Source organism: Gossypium arboreum, chromosome 13 (assembly GCF_025698485.1).
Source record: "Gossypium arboreum isolate Shixiya-1 chromosome 13, ASM2569848v2, whole genome shotgun sequence".
In the NCBI taxonomy this organism is placed as follows: Eukaryota; Viridiplantae; Streptophyta; class Magnoliopsida; order Malvales; family Malvaceae; genus Gossypium; species Gossypium arboreum.
The window spans coordinates 125,389,548-125,414,430 of record NC_069082.1 but is presented as its reverse complement, the minus strand read 5'-3'; the positions used below and the strand labels follow the sequence as shown (position 1 = coordinate 125,414,430).

The following is a 24,883-nucleotide window of genomic DNA, read 5'->3' as shown; positions in this document are numbered from 1 at the left end:
ATGTTATTGGTTTAGTCCCGAATCACTTCTAAAACATGTTTAAGGCCTTGTAGGCCCTTAAAAGGGACAATATGTTTGTATGAATGGAATTTGTATGAGATATGTATATTAAATGATGTGTATTGATCGGTAATACCTCATTATCCTATTTCGACGACGAATACAAGTTAGGGGTGTTACACGTATGGCCCATGCGCTCATATTGGCCTTACCTGTGTGGCCACATGGCCTGGCCCAAGAATTCACACGCCTGTGTGTCATGCCCATGTGGGCCCACATGCCCGTGTAGCCCACGCGTCTGATGATCATTTTTTGAATCACTAAACTAGAATACGATCACGACTAAGGCAAGCGCACCTATCGAATGGTAGTATAGCTATGGTGAGTCCAGAATATCATATCCATAAGGACTAAAAGTACTAGTATTAATTATCTTTATATTATTTAGCCTAAAAAAAAGGATTTTTTAAATCTAAAAATTAACTAAACTAATTAGCTAATGAGCGCGACAGAGAGCGAATTGGGAAAAATACTTGAAGGAAACTTATAAAGAGGACAATAACCAGGAAAGAATCCACCTAGTCTTCACTTATTATTCTGACTCTGAATCAAACTATTTATTCACTTGCATTGATCCGTAGAAGTCCCTAAATTATGTTAATATCTCTTTTGAGACTAAGAACAACTAACTCTAGGTTGATTAATTGAAATCTCTTTCTAATTAAAACCCCTATCGTCGCATTAACTCGATCTATGAATTCCCCTATTAGATTTGACTCTAATCTGGCAGACTTATGTTGCCCTATTTCTAGGATTGCATGCAACTCCGTTTAATTATACTAGATCTACTCTTAAACAGGAACTTTTGCTCTACTGAATAAGCACATCAAACTTGAATTAATATCCTTAAAATATTAAAACAAGGATTAAGAGCACATAATTAAAAACAAGAGCAAACATTTATCATGTAATTCAGATAATTAAATAATAAGATCCATTGTGGGTTTCATCCTATCTAGGTATTTAGGGAGTTCAGTTTATAATGTAAAAGGAATACATATCAAATTTAGAAAAACAACAAGACATAGAAAACCCAAATAAACTTCGAGAGAAATTGAAATGGAGATATTCAATCTTGAAGTGGATCTACTTCTGAGATGATTCCAACGGTTTCCTTCGAGTAATTTCTATTTTCTACTCTGTGTGCCTCCTTTAGATCTTCTTGTAGTGTGTTTATATAGACTTTAGAATACTCAAAAACCCTAAAAATTGGCTTTTTTTGCTTGTTTGGGAAACAGGGAGCAATATCGACACGGGCTGGCACATGGGCGTGTGTCCTGCCTGTATGGAACACATGGGCGTGTGCCCAGCCTGTGTGGATCCTGAAAACTTCAATTTTGACTCATTTTTCGCTCATTTTGCTCCCAAATGCTCTCCTAAGTATAAAAATATGAATCTAAGGGATTAGGAGTATCAAATTCACTAATTCTCATCATAAATCATCCAAAAATATGCCAAGCATGGAATTAAAATATACCATAAAGAATAAAACACCTGAGGAGGCTTATGAGTTTATTGAAGAGATGACATTGAATAATTATCAGTGGCAAGTCATGAGGACAAAATCGACAAAAGCCACTAGTGTTTTCAACCTCGACACGGTCACCATGTTATCAAACCAGGTAAAGCTCTTAAATAAAACGATTTATGGTTTATGTGTTTCAATGCAGGTACATCCGGTAATGCAATGTGACACAAGTGGAGGAGGAATGAATAATCCAGAATGCCTAGCCTACGACCCTAGCACTATGAACGAACAAGTCAACTATATGGGTAACAATTCTAGACCTCAAAATAACCCCTATAGTAATACTTACAATGCATGTTGGAGGAACCATCCCAATTTCTCTTGGGGTGGTTAAGGCAATCAAAGACCACTACCCCCTCCAGGCTTTCAACCACCTAACTAGCAGGAAAAGAAGCCGAACCTTAAGGAGATGTTGATGAAATTCATCTCGGTGTCAGAAACACATTTCTAAAACACCAAAACAATGCTTAAAAATCAGCAAGCGTCAATTCAAGGGCTCGAGAATCAAATAGGATAGCTTGCTAAGCTGATCTCAGAAAGACCACAAGGTAGCTTGCCGAGCAATACTGAAACTAACCCAAGAGAGCAACTCCATGCAATTATGGTTCGAAATGAAGAAAGGTTAGTTAAATCCGAATAGAAACCAAAGCAAGAAATTGTGGTAAGTCAAGATAAGGTGGACAAAGGCCAGAGTAAAAAAAAAAATCGGTAAGTAGAGAATATAAATCGCGTGTGCCATACCCCAATACGACAAAGAAAGACCGCACAGATGATCAATTCGGTAAATTTCTTAACCTTTTGAAAAATTTGCATATTAACTTACCGTTCATTGAAGCTCTTTCGCAAATGCCCAACTCAGTGAAATTGTTAAAAGAGCTTCTAGCAAACAAACGGAAGTTAGATGATTGATCGCAAGTGGAGTTGAATGTAGTTTGCTCAACCATTTTGCAGAATAAACTACCCAGTAAATTAAAAGATCTAGGAAGTTTACTATTCCTTGTTTAATTGGTAGTTTAAATGTTGATAATGCTTTGGCTGATTTAGGGGCGAGTATAAACGTCATGCCTTATAAAATGTTTAAGCAACAAGATCTTGGAAAATCCAAACAAACTAGGATGAGTATTCAACTAGCGGATAAAACTATTAGATTTCCTAGGGGTATCATTGAAGATGTACTAGTAAAAATTGATAAATTCATATTCCCAGTAGACTTTGTTGTTTAAGATATGGAAGAGGACAATAACATTTCTTTAATTTTAGGACGCCCTTTTTTAGCAACTGCAAGGACTATTATTAATGTTGGTACAGGTGAACTCACACTTCGTGCAGGTGATGAAACAATTACTCTTCAGGCTCGTGATTCGATTGAGATATCAAGGAATGAAAATGACTTTGTAAATCCGGTTAATGAGACTAATCATATAGTCCGACCCTCTTTGCAGGAAACACTTTCGAGAAGTGCAAATGAGCCACATTCTAGTTCATGTGACAACATTAGAACAATCCATGAAGAAATAAAGCTGCAAATTGATGAACTAGACGAAAGGCGGACCTATGTCAAACAAGAACATAAGTAACACCATGTCGAGCTTAAGGATAGAACCAATCAATTCAAGTTTGAGGATCAGGTACTGTTGGATAAAATGGACCCTCGAGTTGTCATTTCAAAGCCTAATGCAGAAAGAGCAACTCCCTTCACGGTACTGAATGCCTTCCCACACGGTACAGTCGAGGTAACACATAATGAATTCGAAACTTTCAAGGTAAATAGTATTTGACTCAAATAATTCTCATCAATAATGTTTTATCATAATTCTTAAAAAATTACACATTGATAATTCAACTAAAAGACCACTAAAGATTCAAATAATACAAGTCAAACATTTTTTTAAAGCATGCAAACATAGGCATTTCCCCTTATCTAAGTAATTACCTTTAATTCAAAACCGAGAAGAATTGACATTCTCACTAAAAATTCATTCAAATCACTCAAAGTGTTTAACGTTTAAAAATTAAGCACTCAAAAGTCAAACATGAAAAGTTATTACCATAGACTTGCATGAAAATCAAATCTCCACCACTATAAAATGAGATGAACACAAATCAAAAGATCTTTACAGGGTTATAATGGGGCTCAGTTTAAAGGTGTGGATAAAGGTTAAAAAAGAAGGTTAGAATTGAGATCGAATTGATCAATTACCTAACTAGAAAAATAAGCTAATGCTGAATAATTACATCAACCGAAATTATTAAAGAATAACACGAGCTTCTTCACAGAATATGAAATTAACAACTTAAGCTCAGAACAAAGAAATAATAATAATCAACATATATGTATATATATTTTTTAATTTTTTTGAATGAATAATAAGATAAAATTAAACAACGGAAATAACAGAACATAGTTAGGCAACTAACCAATTCAAATCTCGACAAAAAGGGGGTCAATAAAAAGGGAACAACAAATCAAAAAAATGAGTCACGGATTAATATTGATGGGTGGATCAAGAATGGTTTGTTAGGCTCAGAGGAGTTCACTAAGGGTCAATTATGAAGGTAGGCTTTTTATAGGATAAGTGGCCCAAGTTGGCCTAACTCGTGTGGCCTACACGACCACACTGGAGCCACCACACGGTCGTGTGCCGTGCACAACCATGCCTTCATCAACCACACGACCGTGTTCTCACACAAGGCTACCACACGGATGATAATATGTCCTTATAACGTCAACAGAATTATTTTTGGCTTTTGTCGAAACCTCGATTTCTGTGTTTTGGGCCACACCTGGTATTGTTTTGATACAAAAACACTCCTGAACAGACCAGCACCTAAAATCGATACCACAAACCTTCCAAAATCAGTCATAATTCTCGATTAAATTGAAATCCCAAAATTGACAATAGTCCAAAATGAACGTTCAACACTTACCCCAACGCCCCGAATGATTCCACCTAAGATTCCACAAAAGGAGAGTTGTGTCCTTCACGATTCGTTGCTGCCAAAACCCATAATTTAGACTAAAGAAAAACAACATCACAAGAATGGTACGAAAAGAAAAAAACGCAGAAGAGGGGAAAAACGAAACCAACATCAGAATTTTTGAGAGGAAGAGGGAGAGAACCGAAATTCTTTGAGAAAACAGAAATTAAAACTGATAACAATAATATATCCTAAGCCCCCACTAACATCTCAACCTCAACTACCTCAGAGTTCCAATTCCACTGAAACTCTTCCAGATAATCGAGCAAAAATAAACTCTCTTGCTCGTATAGGGATTTGAACACATGTCCTCCATCATATTGACACCCTTACTACTTAAACTAGTATGCTCATTCTGATATGAATTTACAGATAAACTAATATAAGCCCACTGAACAAAGATAGGGTTTAGATCCAAAAATAACATAATTTGATAAAGGTAAGGCTTAAACTTAGGACCTCACACACACACCAAAACACTTAACCACTAAAGCAGATACACAGTTATTAAAATTAAACAAAAAACGGAATTAAATTATTTAGGGCGTTATATTTCTAAAGTGTCTCACTTAAAGACCACATAAGTCTAATTTTTATTCTACTAAACTTATTTGAGTTCTATATTATGACAATAAAATATTAAATAAATTTAAAACATGCCATGTATTTACAAATATCTATATTTTTGGATAAGGCAAGGAAATTATTTATTTCAGGTTTCTTTTTTAAAAAAATCTGAAGAAAATCGACATACCTGACAAATTGAAAGATGTTGATTGGATTCTCAAGACTCCTTGAAAAAAATTGAGCCCAAAATTTTGTTATGGTCTAGCCTAGCACATGATCAGCTCTAGAAATAACCCGAAAACACAGAAATCTGATACAAAATGATAAGGGGCAGCAGGCCAACATCGTATTTAAGTTGTTTGACGCAAAGGGATTCAGATCTAACTTGAAAAGAAGAAACTAATCAAATTTAGCGAAACAAAGAAAACAAACACAACTAAAAGAAGAAATTTAAGAACAAAGAATAAATATTCAAAATAATAAAATTTATTGAGCAAAATCAAAATGACAAATGTTGTTATTTTCTTAGTGCAATATAATTTTCTAATGTTTTGTCATTTTTATCACAATGAAAGGTTGAATTCGTTCTAAACAACTTTTGTTTGATGTCTCGTCAATAATAATTAATCCTAATAAAGGCAAAAAGATATCAAAGAAATTTTTGAAAGTGAAAAGAAGTAAGGAGTTGTCCCAATTTTTATTCCGCTGAACTTATTTGAATTCTATATTATGAAAATAAAATATTAAATAAATTTCCATATTTAGAAAGATATATATTATCAAATAAGACAAAGAAATTACTGATTTCGGGTTTTTAAATAATTCTAAAAAATAAAAATACTTTTAAAATAATCGACATATGTTAGATTTGTAGAAAATTAATTTCATATTTCATATTTTTAATATATTTTTAATTTGTTGAGAAACATTTATTTTAATATTATTAGTGTAACACCCCAAACCCGGCCTAGACGTTATGGCCGAATCCGGAAGTGTCACATGAAATGAGTTGAAAAGAAAACCGTTGTCGTTAAATTAAAAACCATTTCCAGTTTATTTAGCCTTAATCACTATTATTTATTTCAAAGCTCAGTCTCATTTAATCATTTAGTGATAAAACATATTTGTAGCAGAAGCTTGTAAAAACGTTGTTTTTAGAAAACCGTTCAAGTAATAAGTAATTAAAACAAAAAACCCGATCCAAAGCCAAACAGTTTAAAAACAGTCCAGAGAGTCCCAGAAAAATACAAACTCTCAAATCTTATTGCAAACTTAAATAAAAACTAAAACAAATAAAATAGTTTTGGCGAGTGGTCACCATCGAGTCCTTCGCTACACAGATCCACCTAACTCTGTGGATTACCTGTATAGAATAATAGAAAATGGGTGAGTTTACGTACACTGTAACACCCCAAACCCGGTCTGGACGTTATGGCCGAATCTGGCGATGTCAGATGATATGGAGTTTGAAATCGAATTTGACGAGTTAAAACCATTCTATTTACTTAATATTTGTTTTACCACGGCACGTGATGCTCTTTAATAGCGGTCACTATGATCCGCTTGGTAGCTAGACGGCATCTTTTTCCTTCTCTTGACTCCTCGAGACCTAGGTTCGATTTAACCGATGACCGAGTCTTCATCATATATCGATCATCGAGCTCTTGAGAAATACAATTATTTTATTCCCTAGACCCTATTCGTAATAGAAAAGGATAGTGAGAAGATGATGGTAAATCACTCAAGGAGCGATCTCCACGGAATGAATCAAAGAACACGAATTTCTCGCCGTTGAAGTGCAAAGCTAATCTCAATAGTGGATATAGTTGATTGACTAGCTTAGAACTACGAAAGGGAGGAAGTTAGTTTAAAACAAGTCATGGATGTTGCCCCACTCCGAGCAAGGGCCTAGCCTAATTCACGTACTACAAGGTAAGATGCTATGAGAAAGTAGTAGCTAGTCTTTAACATTAAAACGTATCTCTTTTATGCGGAAGCTTTAGAAACATTTTATTTTAGGAAAAATCATTTTTTATTTACGAAAACCTTAGTTTTTAGGAAATCGAATTTTGAGGAGTTGCAGTTTAAATAATCATAAAACCGTATAAAATCCCGAATTAAAACCAACAGTTCAAGTCCAAAATTACATCAAAAACCCTAAATAAGTAATAATAACTGGAAGTAAATGGAAAGTCAATCTAAAATTTTATGCGCGGGCACCATCGAGTCCTCCACTACACCGATCGGTTAAGACTGGGGATTACCTGTACAGATTAAACAGAAAAAGGTGAGTTTTCGCAAACTCAGTGTGTAATCCCCAAAGAAAACATACAGAATAATCATCAGAAGTCAAAAATAAACAGTCTGGGGCCAGAGCCCATTACAGAATCAGTTCGGGCATTAGCCCATTCAGATGCAGAACCTGATATAAATTAGGGTTTTATTCCAATCAGATACAGATGTAGAACGGAATATCAGAATCCTATCCACCAGCCTTTACAGACCATCTCCATCCAACCCTACACACTATGTAGGGATAAAATTGACCCACCCATCACTACACATCATGTTATACCAAAACGCGACACATAAGTAGATATTTGTAGCTGAGTTGCCAGATATCAGGCTTAAGAGCCTTTCAGACAATTCTTTTAATAAATCATCAACCCACCCTGATGCAATGCAACATACAATGAATGGCATGCTAATATGCAATAATCATTCACACAATCAGTTTAGTATTATCAGACTCAGTACAAATATCATACAATAGATCACACGTTTAGAGGTCCAGATAATGCTTACTGACCCTACAGTAGGTCACAGTCGACTTGGGCGACCCGTGTAACCTTACAGAACTGTTTCAAAAAAATAGGCTCACACGCTCATGTAGCCTGCCCGTATGGCCTACATGGCCTGGCCCAGAATGCCACACGCCTGTGTGGTTCACCCGTGTGGGCTCATATGCCCGTGTGGCCCACACGGCCTACTCGATTGAGCTAGTGTGTCGAACACAGCCTATCTGGCTCTCACACGGCCGTGTCATACGCGTACGGCCTGGCTCGTCAATCACACGTCCGGGTACCGTGACACAGCCTACCACACGGGGGACTACACGCCTGTGTGGTGTCGACAGATTAGTTTTTTGGCTTTTTGTGGACTATTGTTTTTTACGTTTCGGGTACACACCTATTTCAGGTTTGACGCAATGACACACTTGAGATCACCAGAACCTATATTTCACCAATTACCCCTAATTAATCGCTTTAAACAATAAATTAAAACAAACTTCCTTAACTAATCAACACTCAATTCGAATATCCAATGCTTACTCGAATTATTGAACGCCTCCAACTAAATTCTATGAGAGACGAGTCCCTTCCTTCACGATTCGCTGCTGAACAGAACATAATTTTAATCCAACGAAAAGGTTCGAGAATACAAAACGCAGACTTTAAAGTTTTACCCTTACAATCTAACACTATCAAACCCAAACCATAAGTAAAGTGATTATAAATACACTTACCAGCCAACTAAAGAACAGGAGGCCGCAGAAAAACAATTAAACGTAGGATTGACAATCCCAAATTAAAAAATTAAAAGAAAGTTTACTGAAAAATAAAGGAAGAAAACCCGAAGGGAAGAAGAGAAGAATTTTGACTTCAGAAAATTTTGGGGAATTTCTGGAAGATAGAGAAAATTTTGAAATAAAATCAAAATCCCAACCTCCCATTTTTCTCCCACTAGCCCACTAACATACACATTCTCAGACTTCTTGTTTGACTAAAACTCAACTGAGCAAAAATAAATTCCCACACTTGCGCAAGGATTCGAACTCAAGACCATCAGCATATTAACACTCTACTTAACCACCAGACCAGCAGGCCCATTATGATATGTTTCTACAAATAATTAAATTAAAGTCTACTAAAGCAGAGATAGGGATTTTTTCATAAAAATACCAAAATTCACCTAAGTTGTGGCTTGAACTTGGGACCTCTCACACACACCCAAAACACTTAACCACTGAAGCAAATACATAGTTGTGTAATATTTTATTAGAACATAAATTAAAAACTCAGGGCATTACATAAACTCAGTGTGTAACCCAACAGATTTAAGCATGCCCACAACCAACAAATTATAATCAAACAGATATAGATTCGGGTGTAAGCCCATTACAGTCACAGATGCATGCTCGGGCCGAAGCCCACCTCAGATACAGATACAGAAATACAATTATCATAAAAAATTAGATATCCTACCCTCATCCTCTACACACCATCTTCAACCATCCCAACACACCATATGGGGTTTAAAACACTCATCCAGCCCTACACATCATATTGTACCGATACTGCACATAATAAATATACGCAGCCATGCTGCTAAATAATAGGCAAACTACCTTTCAAAACACTACCTCAATTATAACAATCCCTCATTAAAAACAATAACCAATCAGAACATGCATACAAAATTACAGATAATACATGCTTAACATGCTTAAAAAAATAGATAGCAGATATGCATGGCACAAACGTGCTCAGAACCGTACATCAATCTAACAAAACACATAGTTTTAGGGTTAGTAAGCCTTTACCGACCCTACGGTAGGTCCACAGTCAATTAGTACGACCCGTTTGACCCTATAAAAAATTTAAGTATAATAGGCCCATATGCCCGTGTGGTTTGCCCGTGTAGATTACACGGCCTGACCCAGATATCACACGCCCGTGTGGCGTGCCCATCTAGGCCCATACACCTAATTTGGCGTAGCTGTGTGGCCCACACAGCCACACCCTGGCCATCACACGGTCGTGTCTTGCGTACAGCGTGGCCTTCGTCAATCACACGGCCGTGTTATTGCACACGGCCTACCACACAGCTAACTACACGTCCGTGTGGTATCAATAGATTGCAATTTTAACTTTTGTCAAATCTTGTTTTTCTGTGTTTTAGGTATACACCTGGTATGTTTTTTTATGTGAAAACACTTCCGAGACCACCAACACCTAAAAACACCAAATCAAACTCCACAATTTATAACCATATTACGAAACTCAAACGGAACCTATTCGAAACAAAACCTTAGAACAACTTTTCACACACTTACCGACGTCGAGCAATGATTTTTAGATCGAACTAAACTGTATTAGTAAATTCCCCAGTTCCACAACTTACCCTACACAACTCCCTCACCAAAGTTAATTCCCAAACCACAACATCAACATCCACTCAATGAATGAGACCCAAAAAGGAAAATTTACAGACTTATCGAGACGAAAGGTGCACAACCGCAATATCAAGTCCCAACAAATAATTGAACAACCGATTGAATCAAATGGTAGAAGAATGAAACCAGATGTGGCAGGAAAAAGAGAGGTAGAATGTCAGAAAGGTAACCAAAATTTCGAAAAAAGAAAAGAAAAAGAATAAATAAAATATAAGATATAACCAAATCCTTACTAAACCATAATCCATTACTTTTCTCCCCTTAATCCCACTACTCAACTTCTCCAGACTTTAATCTCCACTGAAACTCTTGCGCAGAACTGAGCAAAAATAAATACCCCTGCCTGCACAAGGATTCGAACACAAGACCTTCAGCAAACTAACACTCAACTAAACTACTAGACCAGTATGCCCATTCTGACATAAGAATACAGTCAACTAAATATAAGCCTACTGAATAAAGATAGGGCTTAATTACAAAAATAATAAAAATTGCTAAAGCTAACGCTTGAACTTGGACCTCACACACACATCCAGAACACTTAACTACTAAAGTAGATACACAGTTGTGTTACATTTTCACAGAAGCAGAAATAAGAATTTTGAGGCGTTACAACTGTACCCCCTAAAAGAAATTTCGACCTCAAAATTTACCTGATCAGAATAGATGAGGATACTGTCATTGCATCAAGTCCTCAAGTTCCCACGTTGCCTCCTTAGTGCTATGATTCCGCCACAGAACCTTTACTAAAGGAATGGGCTTCCTTCTCAGAACCTTAACGTCTTATTCCAGAATTTGAACCGGCTCCTCCTCAAAGGTCAAATCAGGCCTAACCTCGATATTCTTAATAAAGACTATATGAGATGGATCAGATCAGTACCGCCTCAACATCGAGACGTGAAACATATCATGAATAAGGTCCAGTTTAAGAGGTAACTCCAATTAATAGGCAACTGGTCTCACACATTTCAGATCCGATACAGCCCAATAAATTTGGGACTTAGCTTGCCCTTATGACCGAACCTCAAAATCTTCTTCCATGGATAAACCTTAAGAAACACGAAGTCTCCTATAGAATACTAAATCTCACGCCTCTTCAAATATATATACGATTTCTGCCTGTCAAAAGTCACTTTCAGATGATCCCAAAGCAACCAAACCTTATCTTCAGTATTAGAAACCAACTCAGGACCCAAAATTCAGCGTTCGCGCAATTCAGTCCAACATAAAGGAGTACGACACTTACGACCATACAAGGCTTCGTTAGGTGCCATCTGAATACTAGCTTGGAAACTATTACTGTAGGCGAACTCAGCTAGTGGCAGATAATCCTCCCAACTGCCTCGAAAATCGATCACATAACTCTAAAGCATATCTTTCAGTATCTGAATCACCCTCTAAAATTGACCATTGGTCTGAGGATGGAACGCAGTACTGAAGTCCAACCTTGAACCCAGAGCCTTGTGTAATTTCTTCCAGAACCGAGAAGTAAAGTGAGGATCTCTATCAGAAATAATCGACACTGGAACCCCATGCAGTCTAACTATCTCAGAAATATACAACTTCGCTAGCTTTTGCAGAGAATAATCAATTTGAACCAGAATGAAGTGAGCAGATTTGGTCAATCGATCCACGATAACCCAAACAGAATTCTTCTTAGTGGGTGTCAAGGGTAACCTACTAACGAAGTCCACAGTCACTCGCTCCTATTTTCATAAGGGAATCTTGACTGGCTGCAATAAACCTGAAGGTAACTGATGCTTAGCCTTAACTTGCTGACAAGTCAAACAGCGAGCAACAAAATCGGTAACCTCATGCTTCAATCCCGGCCACTAGTATAACTCACGAAGGTTGTGTTACATCTTATTGCTACCGAGATGCATAGCATAAGGGCTATTATGTGCCTCCATCAGGATAGGCTGTCTCAGATCCTTGTCGTTTGGTACACAAATCCGACCACGGAAACAGAGTACCCCATCACTATTCAGTCTAAAATTTGAAGTGCTGCCACTCTCAACTTGTCAGAACCGTAAACCCAGAGGCTCAAACCCTAACTGCTTAACACAAATCTGCTCAATCCAAGTCAGTTTAACTTGTAACTCAGCCAACAGACTCTCATCATCGAATAGACTAAGGCGTGCAAACATCACCCTCAAATTAGACATCGCCCTATGACTTAGAGCATCGGCCACCACATTGGCTTTACCCGGATGATACTCTATTGTACAATCATAATCCTTAAGCAACTCAATCCACCAATGCTATCTAAGATTCAACTCCTTCTGAGTAAGGAGATACTTGAGGCTTTTATGATCGGTGCAGATGATACACCTCTCACCATATAGATAGTACCTCCAGATTTTCAATGTAAAGACCATAGCAGCCAACTTGAGGTCATGCATCAAATAATTTCCTTCGTGTATCTTAAGCTATTGGGACGCATAAGCCACGACCTTACCATCCTGCATTAAGACGCAACCCAATCCAACATGCGACGTATCACCGTACATTATAAACTCATTTTCGGATTCCGGCTATATCAGAATAGGAGCCATAGTCAGAATTAACTTGAGCTTCTCAAAGCTCTCTTGCTGTGCATCAGTCTAGAAAAAGGAACACCCTTACGCAACAGCTTAATAAGAGGAGCTGCAATCAAAGAGAACCCCTTGACAAATCGATGATAATATCCTGCCAAACCCAAAAAACTACAGATTTCAGATACATTCTTGGGCTGTTTCCTATCCAACATAGCCTCAATCATCTTAGAATCAACTCGAATCCCCTCAGCAGAAACTACATACCCTAAAAAATTTACTTTACATAGCCAGAAATCACACTTGCTAAATTTAGCATACAGTTGCTTCTCATGCAGAATTTGAAGCACTACTCTAATATGTTCATCATGCTCATCCTTAGTCTTAGAGTATACTAGAATGTCATCGATGAAGACTACAACAAACTGATCTAGATATGGCTGAAATACTCAGTTTATCAGATCTATGAACGCAGTCAGTGCATTCGTCAACCCGAAAGGCATAACTAGGAACTCGTAATCTCCATAACAAGTCTTAAACACTGTCTTATGCACATCTACCTCTTTAACCCACAACTGATGATACCTAGAACGCAGATCGATATTCAAAAACATGGAAGCCCTTCTGAACTGATCAAACAAGTCGTCAATCCTCGAAAGCGAATACTTATTTTTCACAGTTAACTTATTCAGTTGTCCATAATCAATACATATCTTCATGGTCCCATCCTTCTTTTTAACAAACAAAACTAGTGCTCTCCACGGAGACATACTAGGATGAACGAAACCACAGTCCAATAACTCTTGTAGTTGAGTCTTAAGCTCTGTAAGCTCTTTTAGTGCCATACGATAGGGAGCGATGGACATTAAAGTTGTACTAGGAAGAAGCTCAATCCCAAACTCCACTTCTCGATTAAGAGGTAATCTAGGTAACTCCTCAGGAAAGACATCTAAAAAATCCCTCACAGTTCTAATATCCCCAATTGAAGAGTCCCTAGAAGTAGAAACACTAATGTATGCCAAGTGCGCCTTACACCCTTTTCGAACCAATTTTTTAGCCACAAGCATGGAGATCACATTAGATAGATAATCCCGATGCTCTCTGATCACAACCACCTCATCATCCACCTCAGTTTTCAAGACGACCCTCTTAGTCACACAATCTAAACTAACCCGGTGTTTGACCAACCAATCCATTCCTAGAATTATATCGAACTCCCCAAACAAAAGCTTCATCAGATCTACCAGAAAAATAGGTCCTTGCACCTTTAAGGGTACATCCCTATAGAGTTTACTAACCCGAACAAATTGCCCCAACGAACTCAATACAGTAATCTCACTCGTAGTGCTCTCCACAAAAATCCCCAAAGTCTCAGATACATTACTAGCTATGTATGAGTGAGTAGACTCTATGTTTATCAAATCCAAATAAGGTGCATTAAATATAAAGAACATACCGGTGATAACGTGAAGAGTATCTCTATCCTCCTGACGTCATGCAGCATAAACTAAAGTAGACTGCCTCGCCTCAGTCTGACCAGCACCTCTGCCAGGTGCTCTCTGCCATTGACCCATACCATTACCACCCCTAGCCTGACCACGGCTTTTAGGTGGCTGTTGAACTACTCTCTGTGGCTGTGCAAGACCTGACGTCAGAGTTTGCACCTGATCAGCCCTCAATGGACACTCCTGAATACAGTGCTCTAAAGACTCGCATCTCAAACAAGCCCCAATCCTCCTCCAACACTCGCCCGAATGGCGTCTACCATAATCATTTCACGACTGCAACCTAGTAGGAACAACAGAAGAAACAAGGGGACCCATTTAACTGGTTCATCAGATCTGGCCTTTTTCTTAGGCCTCTTCACAAAACTTAAGGGCTCTGAATCCCTCTTGTTCTTACCTCTCTCATGGTCTCTATTCTGGCACTTCACGCGCTTAACATCGTCAATAATATTTGTATTATCTACCAGAACTACGAACTCACGATTGTCCCTTAGGCCGTCCTCAAACCTAATACATCTCTCATACTCGAACACCACCATGCCTCGAGCGTAACAGCTCAACCTCAAAAATTCAGTCTCATATTCGGCCACAGATCGATCATTTTGCGTGAGATTCAGTTGAGCATCAACGTAACTGGTTCCTGCATATTTGCTTTAAAATGTAGTCTTAAAGAACTCTCAAATCAGACAGTCAGGCTGAGTGCGCTCCTTAACTATCAACCACCACTAATATGCTTCATCACGAAGCAATGAGATTACACCCTGTAATTCCTGCTCAGATGTACAGCTCAGATCATCTATAATCCTCTCGGTGGCCTCAAACCAATACGTAGCCATATTAGGGGCGACTCATATGACACTCCTAAACAACTCTGCGCTATTCGAATGGAGTCGCTTAGTTACTGACCCTCGACCCCCAGATCCAGAATTGGGCCAGCGACCCTCTCTAATATCCTCAACATATCTTAGGATAGTGCATCGTCCCCAGTCGAGCGATTCTGAGACCCAGTCTCAGTAACAGGCAAAACTGCTGTCTCACTCGTGTCTAAATTTGGTAGACTACCTAGAAAAGAAGACTCAGCTCGAGCCCCCTACGGCCTCTACCTCGACTCCGAATGCCACGTCCACAGATATCACATGTGCTCATTGTAATTTAGAAGTTTTATCTATATTAAAAATTTTAAGCATCAGTTTTGATATTTATTAACAGATGTTTTATGCATCAAGAATCAGAAGTTCAGAGTTGTTTTCGCAAGTTTTATTCTCTATCAGTTTCACTACAGTTTCAGAGTGTATTAACTATAGTATTTTCAAGTAAACTATCAACCATATTTTTAGAATTTTTTACTAGAAATTAGAAACTTACTGGATCGCGCCGGAGACTCGGTGTACTACATACTTAAGCGAAAGGTTTAAAATCATTTGAAAACCAATTCTTAAAACCAAATTTTAGAACCCAAAATTCACAGCTGAGTTTCATAACCTGACTCTGATACCACTAAATGTAACACCCCAAGCCCGGCCTAGACGTTATGGCTGAATACGAAAATGTCACATGAAGTGAGTTGAAAAGAAAACCGTTGTCGTTAAATTAAAAACACTTTCTAGTTCATTTAGCCTTAATCACTATTATTGATTTCAAAGCTCACTATCATCTAATCATTTAGTGATAAAACATATTTGTAGCAGAAGCTTGTAAAAACTTTATTTTTAGAACACCATTCAAGTAATAAGTAATTAAAACCAAAAACCCATCTAAAGCCAAACAGTTTAAAAATAGTCTACAGAGTCCTAGAAAAATACAAACTCTCAAATCTTAAACTTAAATAAAAACTAAAACAAATAAAGCAGTTTTGGCAAGTGGTCACCATCAAATCCTCCGCTGCACTGATCCACTTAACTCTGTGGATTACCTGTACGGAATAACAGAAAAGGGGTGAGTTTACATAAACTCAGTGTGTAACCTAACAGATTTAAGCATGCACATAACCAGCAAATCAGAATCAGACAGATACAAATTCGGGCTTCAAATTATTACAGTTACAGATGCATATTCAGGCCTAAGGCCACCTCAGATACAGATACAGAAATACAATCATCATAAAAAATCAGATATCCTACCCCAATCTTCTACACACCATCTCCGACCATTCCAACACACCACGTAAGTTTTAAAACACTCACCCAGCCCTATACACCATATTAGACCGATGCGGCACATAATAGATATACGCAGCCATGCTGCCAGACAATAAGCAAACTACCTTTCAGAACACTTCCTCCATTATAACAATCCCTCCCCAAAAACAGTAACAAAACAGAACATGCATACAAAATTACAGATAATACATGCTTAACATGCTTTTAAAAATAGATAGTAGATATACATGGCATAAACATGCTCAGAGCCGTACATTAGTCTAGTAGAACACATAGTTTTAGGTTTAGTAAGCCTTTACCGACCCTATGGTAGGTCCCCAGTCGATTAGGATGACCCGTGCGACCCTACAAAAAATTTTAGTATAATGGGCCCATATACCCGTGTGGCCCACAGCCCAGATTGGCCTTACCCGTGTGGATCACACGGCCTGGCACAGATATCACACGTTCGTTTGGCATAGCTTGTGTGGCCCATATGGCCATACCCTGGCCATCACACGATCGTGTCTTACTCATGGCCTGGCCTTTGTCGATCACACGGCTGTGTTATCGCACGCGGCCTACCACACGGGCGACCATACGCCTGTGTGGCATCAACGTTACAATTTTGGCTTTTGCCAAATCTCTTTTTTCTGTGTTTTAGGTACACACCTGGTACATATTTTATGTAAAAACACTCCCAAGACCACCAGCACCTAAAAGTACCAAATCAAAGTCCACAATCAGTAACCATATTACGAAACTACAACAGAACCTATCCGAAACGAAACCTTAGAACAACTTTTCACACACTTACCGTCGACAAGCAGTGATTACTAGATCGAACTAAACTATTGTAACGAATTCCCTAGTTTCACGATCTTCCTTTACGTAACACCCTCACCAAAGTTAATTCCCAAACCAAAAAATCAAGATCCACTCAAAGAATGAGACCCAAAAAGGAAAATCTACAGACTTACCAAGACGAAAGGTGCACAACCGCAATACCGAGTCCCAACAAATAATCGAACAATCGATTGAATCGAATGGCAGAAGAACGAAACCAGATGTGGCAGGAAAAAGGGAGGCAGAATGTCAGAAAGGTAACCAAAATTTCGGAAAAAGAAAAGAAAAAAATAAAATAAAATATAAGATATAACCAAATCCCCACTAGACCATAATCCCTTATTTTTCTCCCCCAACCCCACTACTCAACTTCCTCAGACTTTAATCTCCACTGAAACTCTTGCGTAAAACCGAGCAAAAAAATAAATACCCTTGCCTGCACAAGAATTTGAACACAAGATCTTCAATAAACTAATACTCAATTAAACCACCAAACCAACAGACCCATTTTGATATAATATTACAGGCAACTAAATATAAGTGTACTGAACAAAGATAGGGCTTAATTCCAAAAATAACAAAAATTACTAAAGCTAAGGCTTGAACTTAGTACCTCTCAAACACACCCAGAACATTTAACCACTGAAGCAAATACACAATTGTGTCACATTTTCACAGAAGCAGAAGCAGAAATAAGAATTTTGGGGTGTTACAATTAATGTACTTGATATATATTTTTTTGAAATTTCTTTTGATATAAAAAATAAACAAAAAAAATTAATATGGGCAGGTTGAGTTAGACTCATGTTTAATATTTTTAATCTAAGTCAGACTTTGGTAGAATTTTAGGTCAGACCAAAGTCAAAAAAATAGACTTAAATTTTTGCTTTGACCCGACACGGCTCAAACCAGACTTGATTCAGTCAATGATCAGGTCTAATCTAGATTTGAGTTGGATTTACATCTCTTCTACTCTTTTTTTTATTATGTTTTTGGCACTTGGTGATGGATTTGGGGAAGTTTCTCTTGGATGTGTCTTTCAAAGCATGATTTTGGTGAAGGTGGATTTGTTGAATTTTTACAAGTTGCTTTGGAGATTTCTCCTCATGAGTTTCTCTTGGATGTGTCTTTCAAAGCATGATTTTGGTGAAGGTGGATTTTGTTGAATTTTTACAAGTTGCTTTGGAGATTTCTCCTCATGAGCTTTTTTTTTTTCTCTTTTTTGACATTGGAGTTTCATTACTTCATCGGTTTCTAAGTTTTGATTTTGACTGTGATTTGTGATTGGAGGTGAATTTCTTTTGTTTGAATGCGAAGTTGGATACTTTTTATTGTTTGAATGTGATTGGAGGTGTTTTCTTGGGCAAGTCTCTCATGGTGCTTTGATTGATTCAGGGATTGTTTGGTTTTTGTTTTTGGTGATTTGTAAGTGTTTGAGAGTCATGGATGATGTTTGATTTATATGGTTGGTGATTTCATCCTGTTTATTTTGTTTTGTATTTTTAGTAATAATTTTAAATATTTCATTTTTACCTATAACACTATCCAAACCACAAACAAAAATTAATCATTCTTTTAAAAATTAAATTATACTTTTACATTATTTAAAACTTTAATTTGCTCCAAATTAAATTATTTAGCGACCATAATATTTAAATTTATTTAATAATCTACCCTCGGTAAATAATAATTAAATTAAGTTAAAATTATATACAAAAATTGAATTTCACACAATCTACTATTATAATATTTATATTTTATAAAATTTAAAATGTTATTTATTTAAATTCAGTCTAATAGTAATTATCATTTTTAAAAATTAAACTTATATATTATTATATTTTAATTTTGTAATTGAATTATTAAAAATTTAAAAATAATTAAATATAATTTAATTAATATATAGAGTCAATGGAAAAAGAAAATAGTATATATATATATATATATATATATATATATATATATAGATAGTAGATTTTTATATGATTTCAATAAGATTTCAAAAGTACATATTACCAATTTTATTTGTTTTCAATAATACTAAAAAAAATTAATTTATACTTTTTAACCATAGTATGGGAACAAGTCAGCATCCCATTTTCAGCAATGGGAAGTGGTGAGCCACTAATATGATAAAATGGCAAATGAAAATGAAGTGATAAAGTGGGATTCCACATTTTGCTTTAATATTTGGAATTGCATAATGCTGTTATAATTCAAACCGAAACATAAATACTTATAAATATTGAGTGTAATGATAAGTTATATTATACTTTTAAGTGGAGAACATGATTCAAGCCTTAAAGATAATATTATTGAGAAAAACAATCACAAACTCCAAACATAAATCATAAAATAAACATAAAAGATTCTATCTACGTATATTTAAACTTCAAAGTTTCAGTAACTTTAAGCATCTATGCTTTTAAAGTTTCTTATCTTCTGTATAAATACACACATAATTCTACAGATTTTTTTTTTTATGCTTAAAGGGTTCATAAATTATTAAAGCCTGACTTTTGAAATGAAAGAATCCTTAAATGAATTTCTCTATTTTGAATTAATTGCATTGCATTGGTTTGGTTGAATCCAAAGGTGAGGATTGATATTTTGATTATGAATTTATTTATAATTTTCTTTTAATCTTTAAATAGGATAATAGATATAATTTAGCACATTTAGACTTATATTTTCTGCATAAATAAAAATACTGATATCAATTAAATAAAAATTAATCGAATAAAAAATGACTTTAATTTATCTGCTGGTATTAGTAACTTGATTTCTAGAGCTAGCTGACATAATTACAATTTCACATTGAAGAAGAAAGTTTAAATCAAGATAACCCTATCTTTTAGAAAAATTATTACATTATTTTGTTTCCTAGAAAAGATTTCAGTGAGATAAATGTTTAAATTGAATTTTAAGTTTATTTTATTTTATTTATGTTTAGAGTTTAGAGTTATTTCTTCTAATAATATCGTCTTTTAGATTTAAATTTATATTCTTTTTAAGAATATTGATAAAATTTTAAACTTATTTAATATTAAATCTTAATCATCCAACATCATTAATCCTTGAACCATAGAAAAAAAAAGAACTGGAAACCCTTTTTGTTGATGATTACAATTACATTGATAAGCGTGAAAAAGGAAAAGGCTTTCACCCTTTTGGTCATCCTAAATGCTACATTTGTTGACACCAATAAAACCAAACAAAAACTGGTGAGTGAAGGATTAGATATATGAAAAGAAATTAGTAACATTGGTTGCACACAATATTCTTCTTAATTCCCTATGCACCGCCTGAGAAACATCAAAAAATAAAAAATAAAAATGAATAGCCTATTCATGCTAATAAATCATATTTTCGGTAAGAGTATCATAGAGGTTCATGTATTAAGAGTCGAATTATATTTTTGCCTTCTCTACACAAAAAATTGGCAAATTAACCCTTGTATATTAGATTAAAAAGCCAAGTAATCATTTTGTTAAAAATTTCATCTATTTTTGTTGTTAAAAACTTATCTCTATATGTCAATAGGTATACGTTGCATGCCAAATGTCTCCGTTTGATTATTCTATCAATTACCGAGTTTTTAACAATACAAATGAATGAAATTTTAAACAAAAATGATTAATTTACTCTTTGATCGAAAGTATAGGGATTAATTTACCTTTTTTTTAGTAGAGAGAAAAAAATACAATTTAACTCTTAGTAAAAAAACTTCCATAATACTTTTACCGGTATTCTTTGCTATATATATTACCAAAATTCCTTGGGGTCTTGCACTTGAAGCACTCGATCCTGCTAGCATAATTGTGAACTCCACATCCATATCTGACCATACAAATGTTTGCAGTCATATCAGATCATCAACGATAAGCACATATAAATGACAGTCTCCATATATAACATACATGTGATAAGATGGGAATTCATTATCTGCTATATTGGGTGGATACCATGTTTGGAAGACAAATGAATGCAATATCATAAACCAATGTCATAACCAGACACAATGCAGCTTATGTGTAACATTTTTATTCACAGGATACTATCTATGTTACTCCAACTCGTATTTATGTGTCAAACACGAATAGTAACATTATCTTTCATTTTACTGACCTGGTGCAAATCCAGTCACCGGTTTTCCATCCAGGGGGAACAGTCCCATCACAGCCCATTGTATTATAATTACCAACAAAATCATTTTTCAACGAACCACATCGATAGCAATTTGTTCTGCTAGCGTAGTTGACAACCCCACAGTACATGGCGGAACAGTACCAGTCCCCGGCTAAAACTTCAGCACTATTGTAACTGTTGTTGTATAAGTAAGTCGACACATCGGGGCTGCCGTACTTGGGGTACCCGCAGCGTTGGCAAGCTTCCCTCTTATTAAAATTCTGGTGCTGGCAGGCGCCGCACATCCAGTCTCCTCCGACCCAGCAGCTCATTTTTATCTTTAAAACTATAACAAAAAGGGAATAAAATCAGACCCAGATTTTGATCCTCAAACCAAGCTTGTTGCATCATAAAATAAGATTTAAAAGTGCAGGAAAAACAAGGTTGATTGGACTGGAGAAGCTTACGAGGGAGCTTGAAGAAACAGTAATGGTAAGTGCTATATAGATAGCAGCTGAATCAACAAATTGTTTGTGCAAATGGTGATTTTTGGTGTTAGGGGTGGAAGGGCTATATATACTTGTTGATAGCTATGATATAGCTCGTAGACTTCTTTTAAGAATAGTTCCAAGTGTCATACATAAGTTTGGTAAAACTACTATAAAAATCTTTAGATTATATTTTGATCATTTACTAAATATTAGTTTTTATTAAAAATAAATTAGTATTTCTTATTAAAAATTTATATATTTATATTGTAGAAGCCTAAATTGCTCGGGCCCGATTATATCAAAATCCAACTAAACCTCTAAACCCACTAAAACCCTTAACCCATGACCCATTTATATCTACCTAAACCCATTACAAAACCCAAATATTAAATCCAATTCAAAAGCCCATTAAACCCTCCCAAAAAAAACCTAACCCAAAAAAAAAAAAAAACCTAACCCAAAAAAAAAGAAGAAAAACCTAACCCCCCAAAAAAAACCAAGAAACCTTAGCCACCTAGCCACTTTCCCACTTGCCCCATTTTTCCTCCCATTTTTGATATCCATTGTCTACCACCACCACTGTAACACCCCGTACCCGAGACCGTTGCCGGAGTCGAACACGAGGTGTTAACGGACTTAATTCATTAATTAAACAGCTCATACAATTCATTTTAAAATTTCCAGACAAGCTGGCTAACTGCATCACAGTCGCTTTAAAAATCATATCTCGAGTTACGAAACTTGAAATCTAATTCCGTAAATTTTTCCTGAAACTAGACTCATATATATATCTACTAATTTTTTCTAGAATTTTGGTTGGGCCAATTAGTACAGTTTATTAGTTAAAGTCTCCCTGTTTCAGGGTTCAACTACTCTGACCTCTGTGTATTACGAATCAGATATCTCCCTGTACAGAGCTTCAATGACTATGCCGTTTATCTCTAATAAAACTAGACTCAATAAGGAATCTGTACATATAAAGCATGACTTCTAATTATCTTTGTAAAATTTATGGTGAATTTCAAATTCAGAACAGGGGATCCAGAAATCGCTCTGGCCCTGTTTCACAAAAATTTAAACATCTCATAAAATATAGCTCATATACCTGTTTCGCTTATTCCATATGAAAATAGACTCATCAAACTTCGATTCCATAACTTATTCATTATTTAATTCCATTTCTACTATTTTTAGTGATTTTTTAAACTCACGTCACTGCTGCTGTCTGAATCTATTTTATGGTAAATTTTACCTATTTCATGGTTTCCATGGATTAGCTAGCAATTTGACATACATAACACCAAATATGATCATGATTAGCCATTCCAATGGCTAATCATTACCAAGCATTTCTATTTCCATACCACTCAATAACCATATCATAAGACCATATATACAAAATGATTGTAATGCTATACATGCCATACTCAAAATATACAAGCCATTATGCCAAGATGGTATACGGATAGTGTGAGCGTGCCTCCGACCGTTTCCGATTTCGAGCTGGCTTGTCAACACTACAAGGAATGAAAAGGAGGAGTAAGCATAAATGCTTAGTAAGCTCACATGCAAATAGCAAGTAACATAACCATATAAGCAAACATAAAACATCATTTGCATAATCATCACCAAGACATTCATATCACCTTTTCATTTATCATCTTACCATATTGTTGTTATATCGAGTTTTCAACCCGAGGGTTAAGTACATACCTGTTCAAAGTATCCATTTCACAACACTTACCAATACGTCCCTTTCATCTTGAGTATTCCTCCATTTGAGTAGAACTTTACCCGTTGAACACATCGGAATATAATTCGGATACATGGATAACTTGCACATAAGTGCCACATATGTAGCCAAGCTACCATGTAACCCGCCCATAAGTGAACTCGGACTCAACTCAACGAGCTCGGGCGTTCGCATACATAAGTGAACTCGGACTCAACTCAACGAGTTCAGATGCCTAGTTACATCTCACGAACTCGGACTCAACTCAACGAGTTCGGACGCTCGCATCCATAAGTGAACTCGGACTCAACTCAACGAGTTCGGATGCCCAAATATCCCAAAGACATGTCACTTGTATCCTAATCCATTCCTGAGGTTCAACGGACCTTTTTCCCAATCATGTGTCTCAACCATCTTCTACGGAATGCCGATCTCGATACTCGGTAGTATTTCACATTTTCCAAGTATATCACATAATTTGACATATTATCAAACAATTATCACAAGTATAATATTTCATAATAATTATCATATCATTTAAAAACATTAAAACATTTAAAATAATAACTATGTTACCAACATTTACATATGAACTTACCTCGTATGCTAAAATGGCTATTTTACCATTTCGTCCCACAACTTGGTATTTTCCCCATTTTAGCCTCAATTTCAGTTTTCCTTGCTCTATCATTTAAAATATAGTCTAATTAGGACTCACATTATTCAAATTGACCCAAAATCATATTTTGGAAAAATTACAATTTTGCCCTAAACTTTTGCATATTTACACTTTTACCCCAAAGCTCGTAAATTAAAATTCAGCCTATTTTCTTATGTTTTATGACATGCTGATAATTTTTCCTTCTATGGAAACATCAAATTCTCACTCTAACATGTACTTATGACTATTAGGTATTTTTACCGATTAAGCCCTTTGCTCGTTTTCACTTAAAACCGAGTAGCACAAGTTGTCTAACATAATTTAAAACCTCATATTCTATCATAAAACACCAAAATACACAAATTTCACCTATGGGTATTTTTCCAAATATAAACCCTAGGTTAAATTATTGCTAGCATAAGCTAAATCGAGCTACCGGACTCCAAAACGTAAAAATCATTAAAACGAGGCTAGAACG

General features: G+C 36.0%; 1 protein-coding gene across 1 annotated transcript; it reads right to left on the bottom strand.

Annotated features, from left to right (window-relative positions):
- Positions 1 to 21,133: 21,133 nt before the first annotated feature.
- On the bottom strand, positions 21,134 to 22,363 carry LOC128286854 (RNA-binding protein involved in heterochromatin assembly dri1-like). Its single transcript, XM_053024617.1, has 3 exons — positions 22,360 to 22,363; positions 21,522 to 21,867; positions 21,134 to 21,233 (listed from the first exon to the last, which is right to left on the bottom strand). Exons 1-3 carry the CDS (start codon positions 22,361 to 22,363, stop codon positions 21,134 to 21,136), a joined length of 450 nt encoding a protein of 149 aa, XP_052880577.1.
- Positions 22,364 to 24,883: the final 2,520 nt, after the last annotated feature.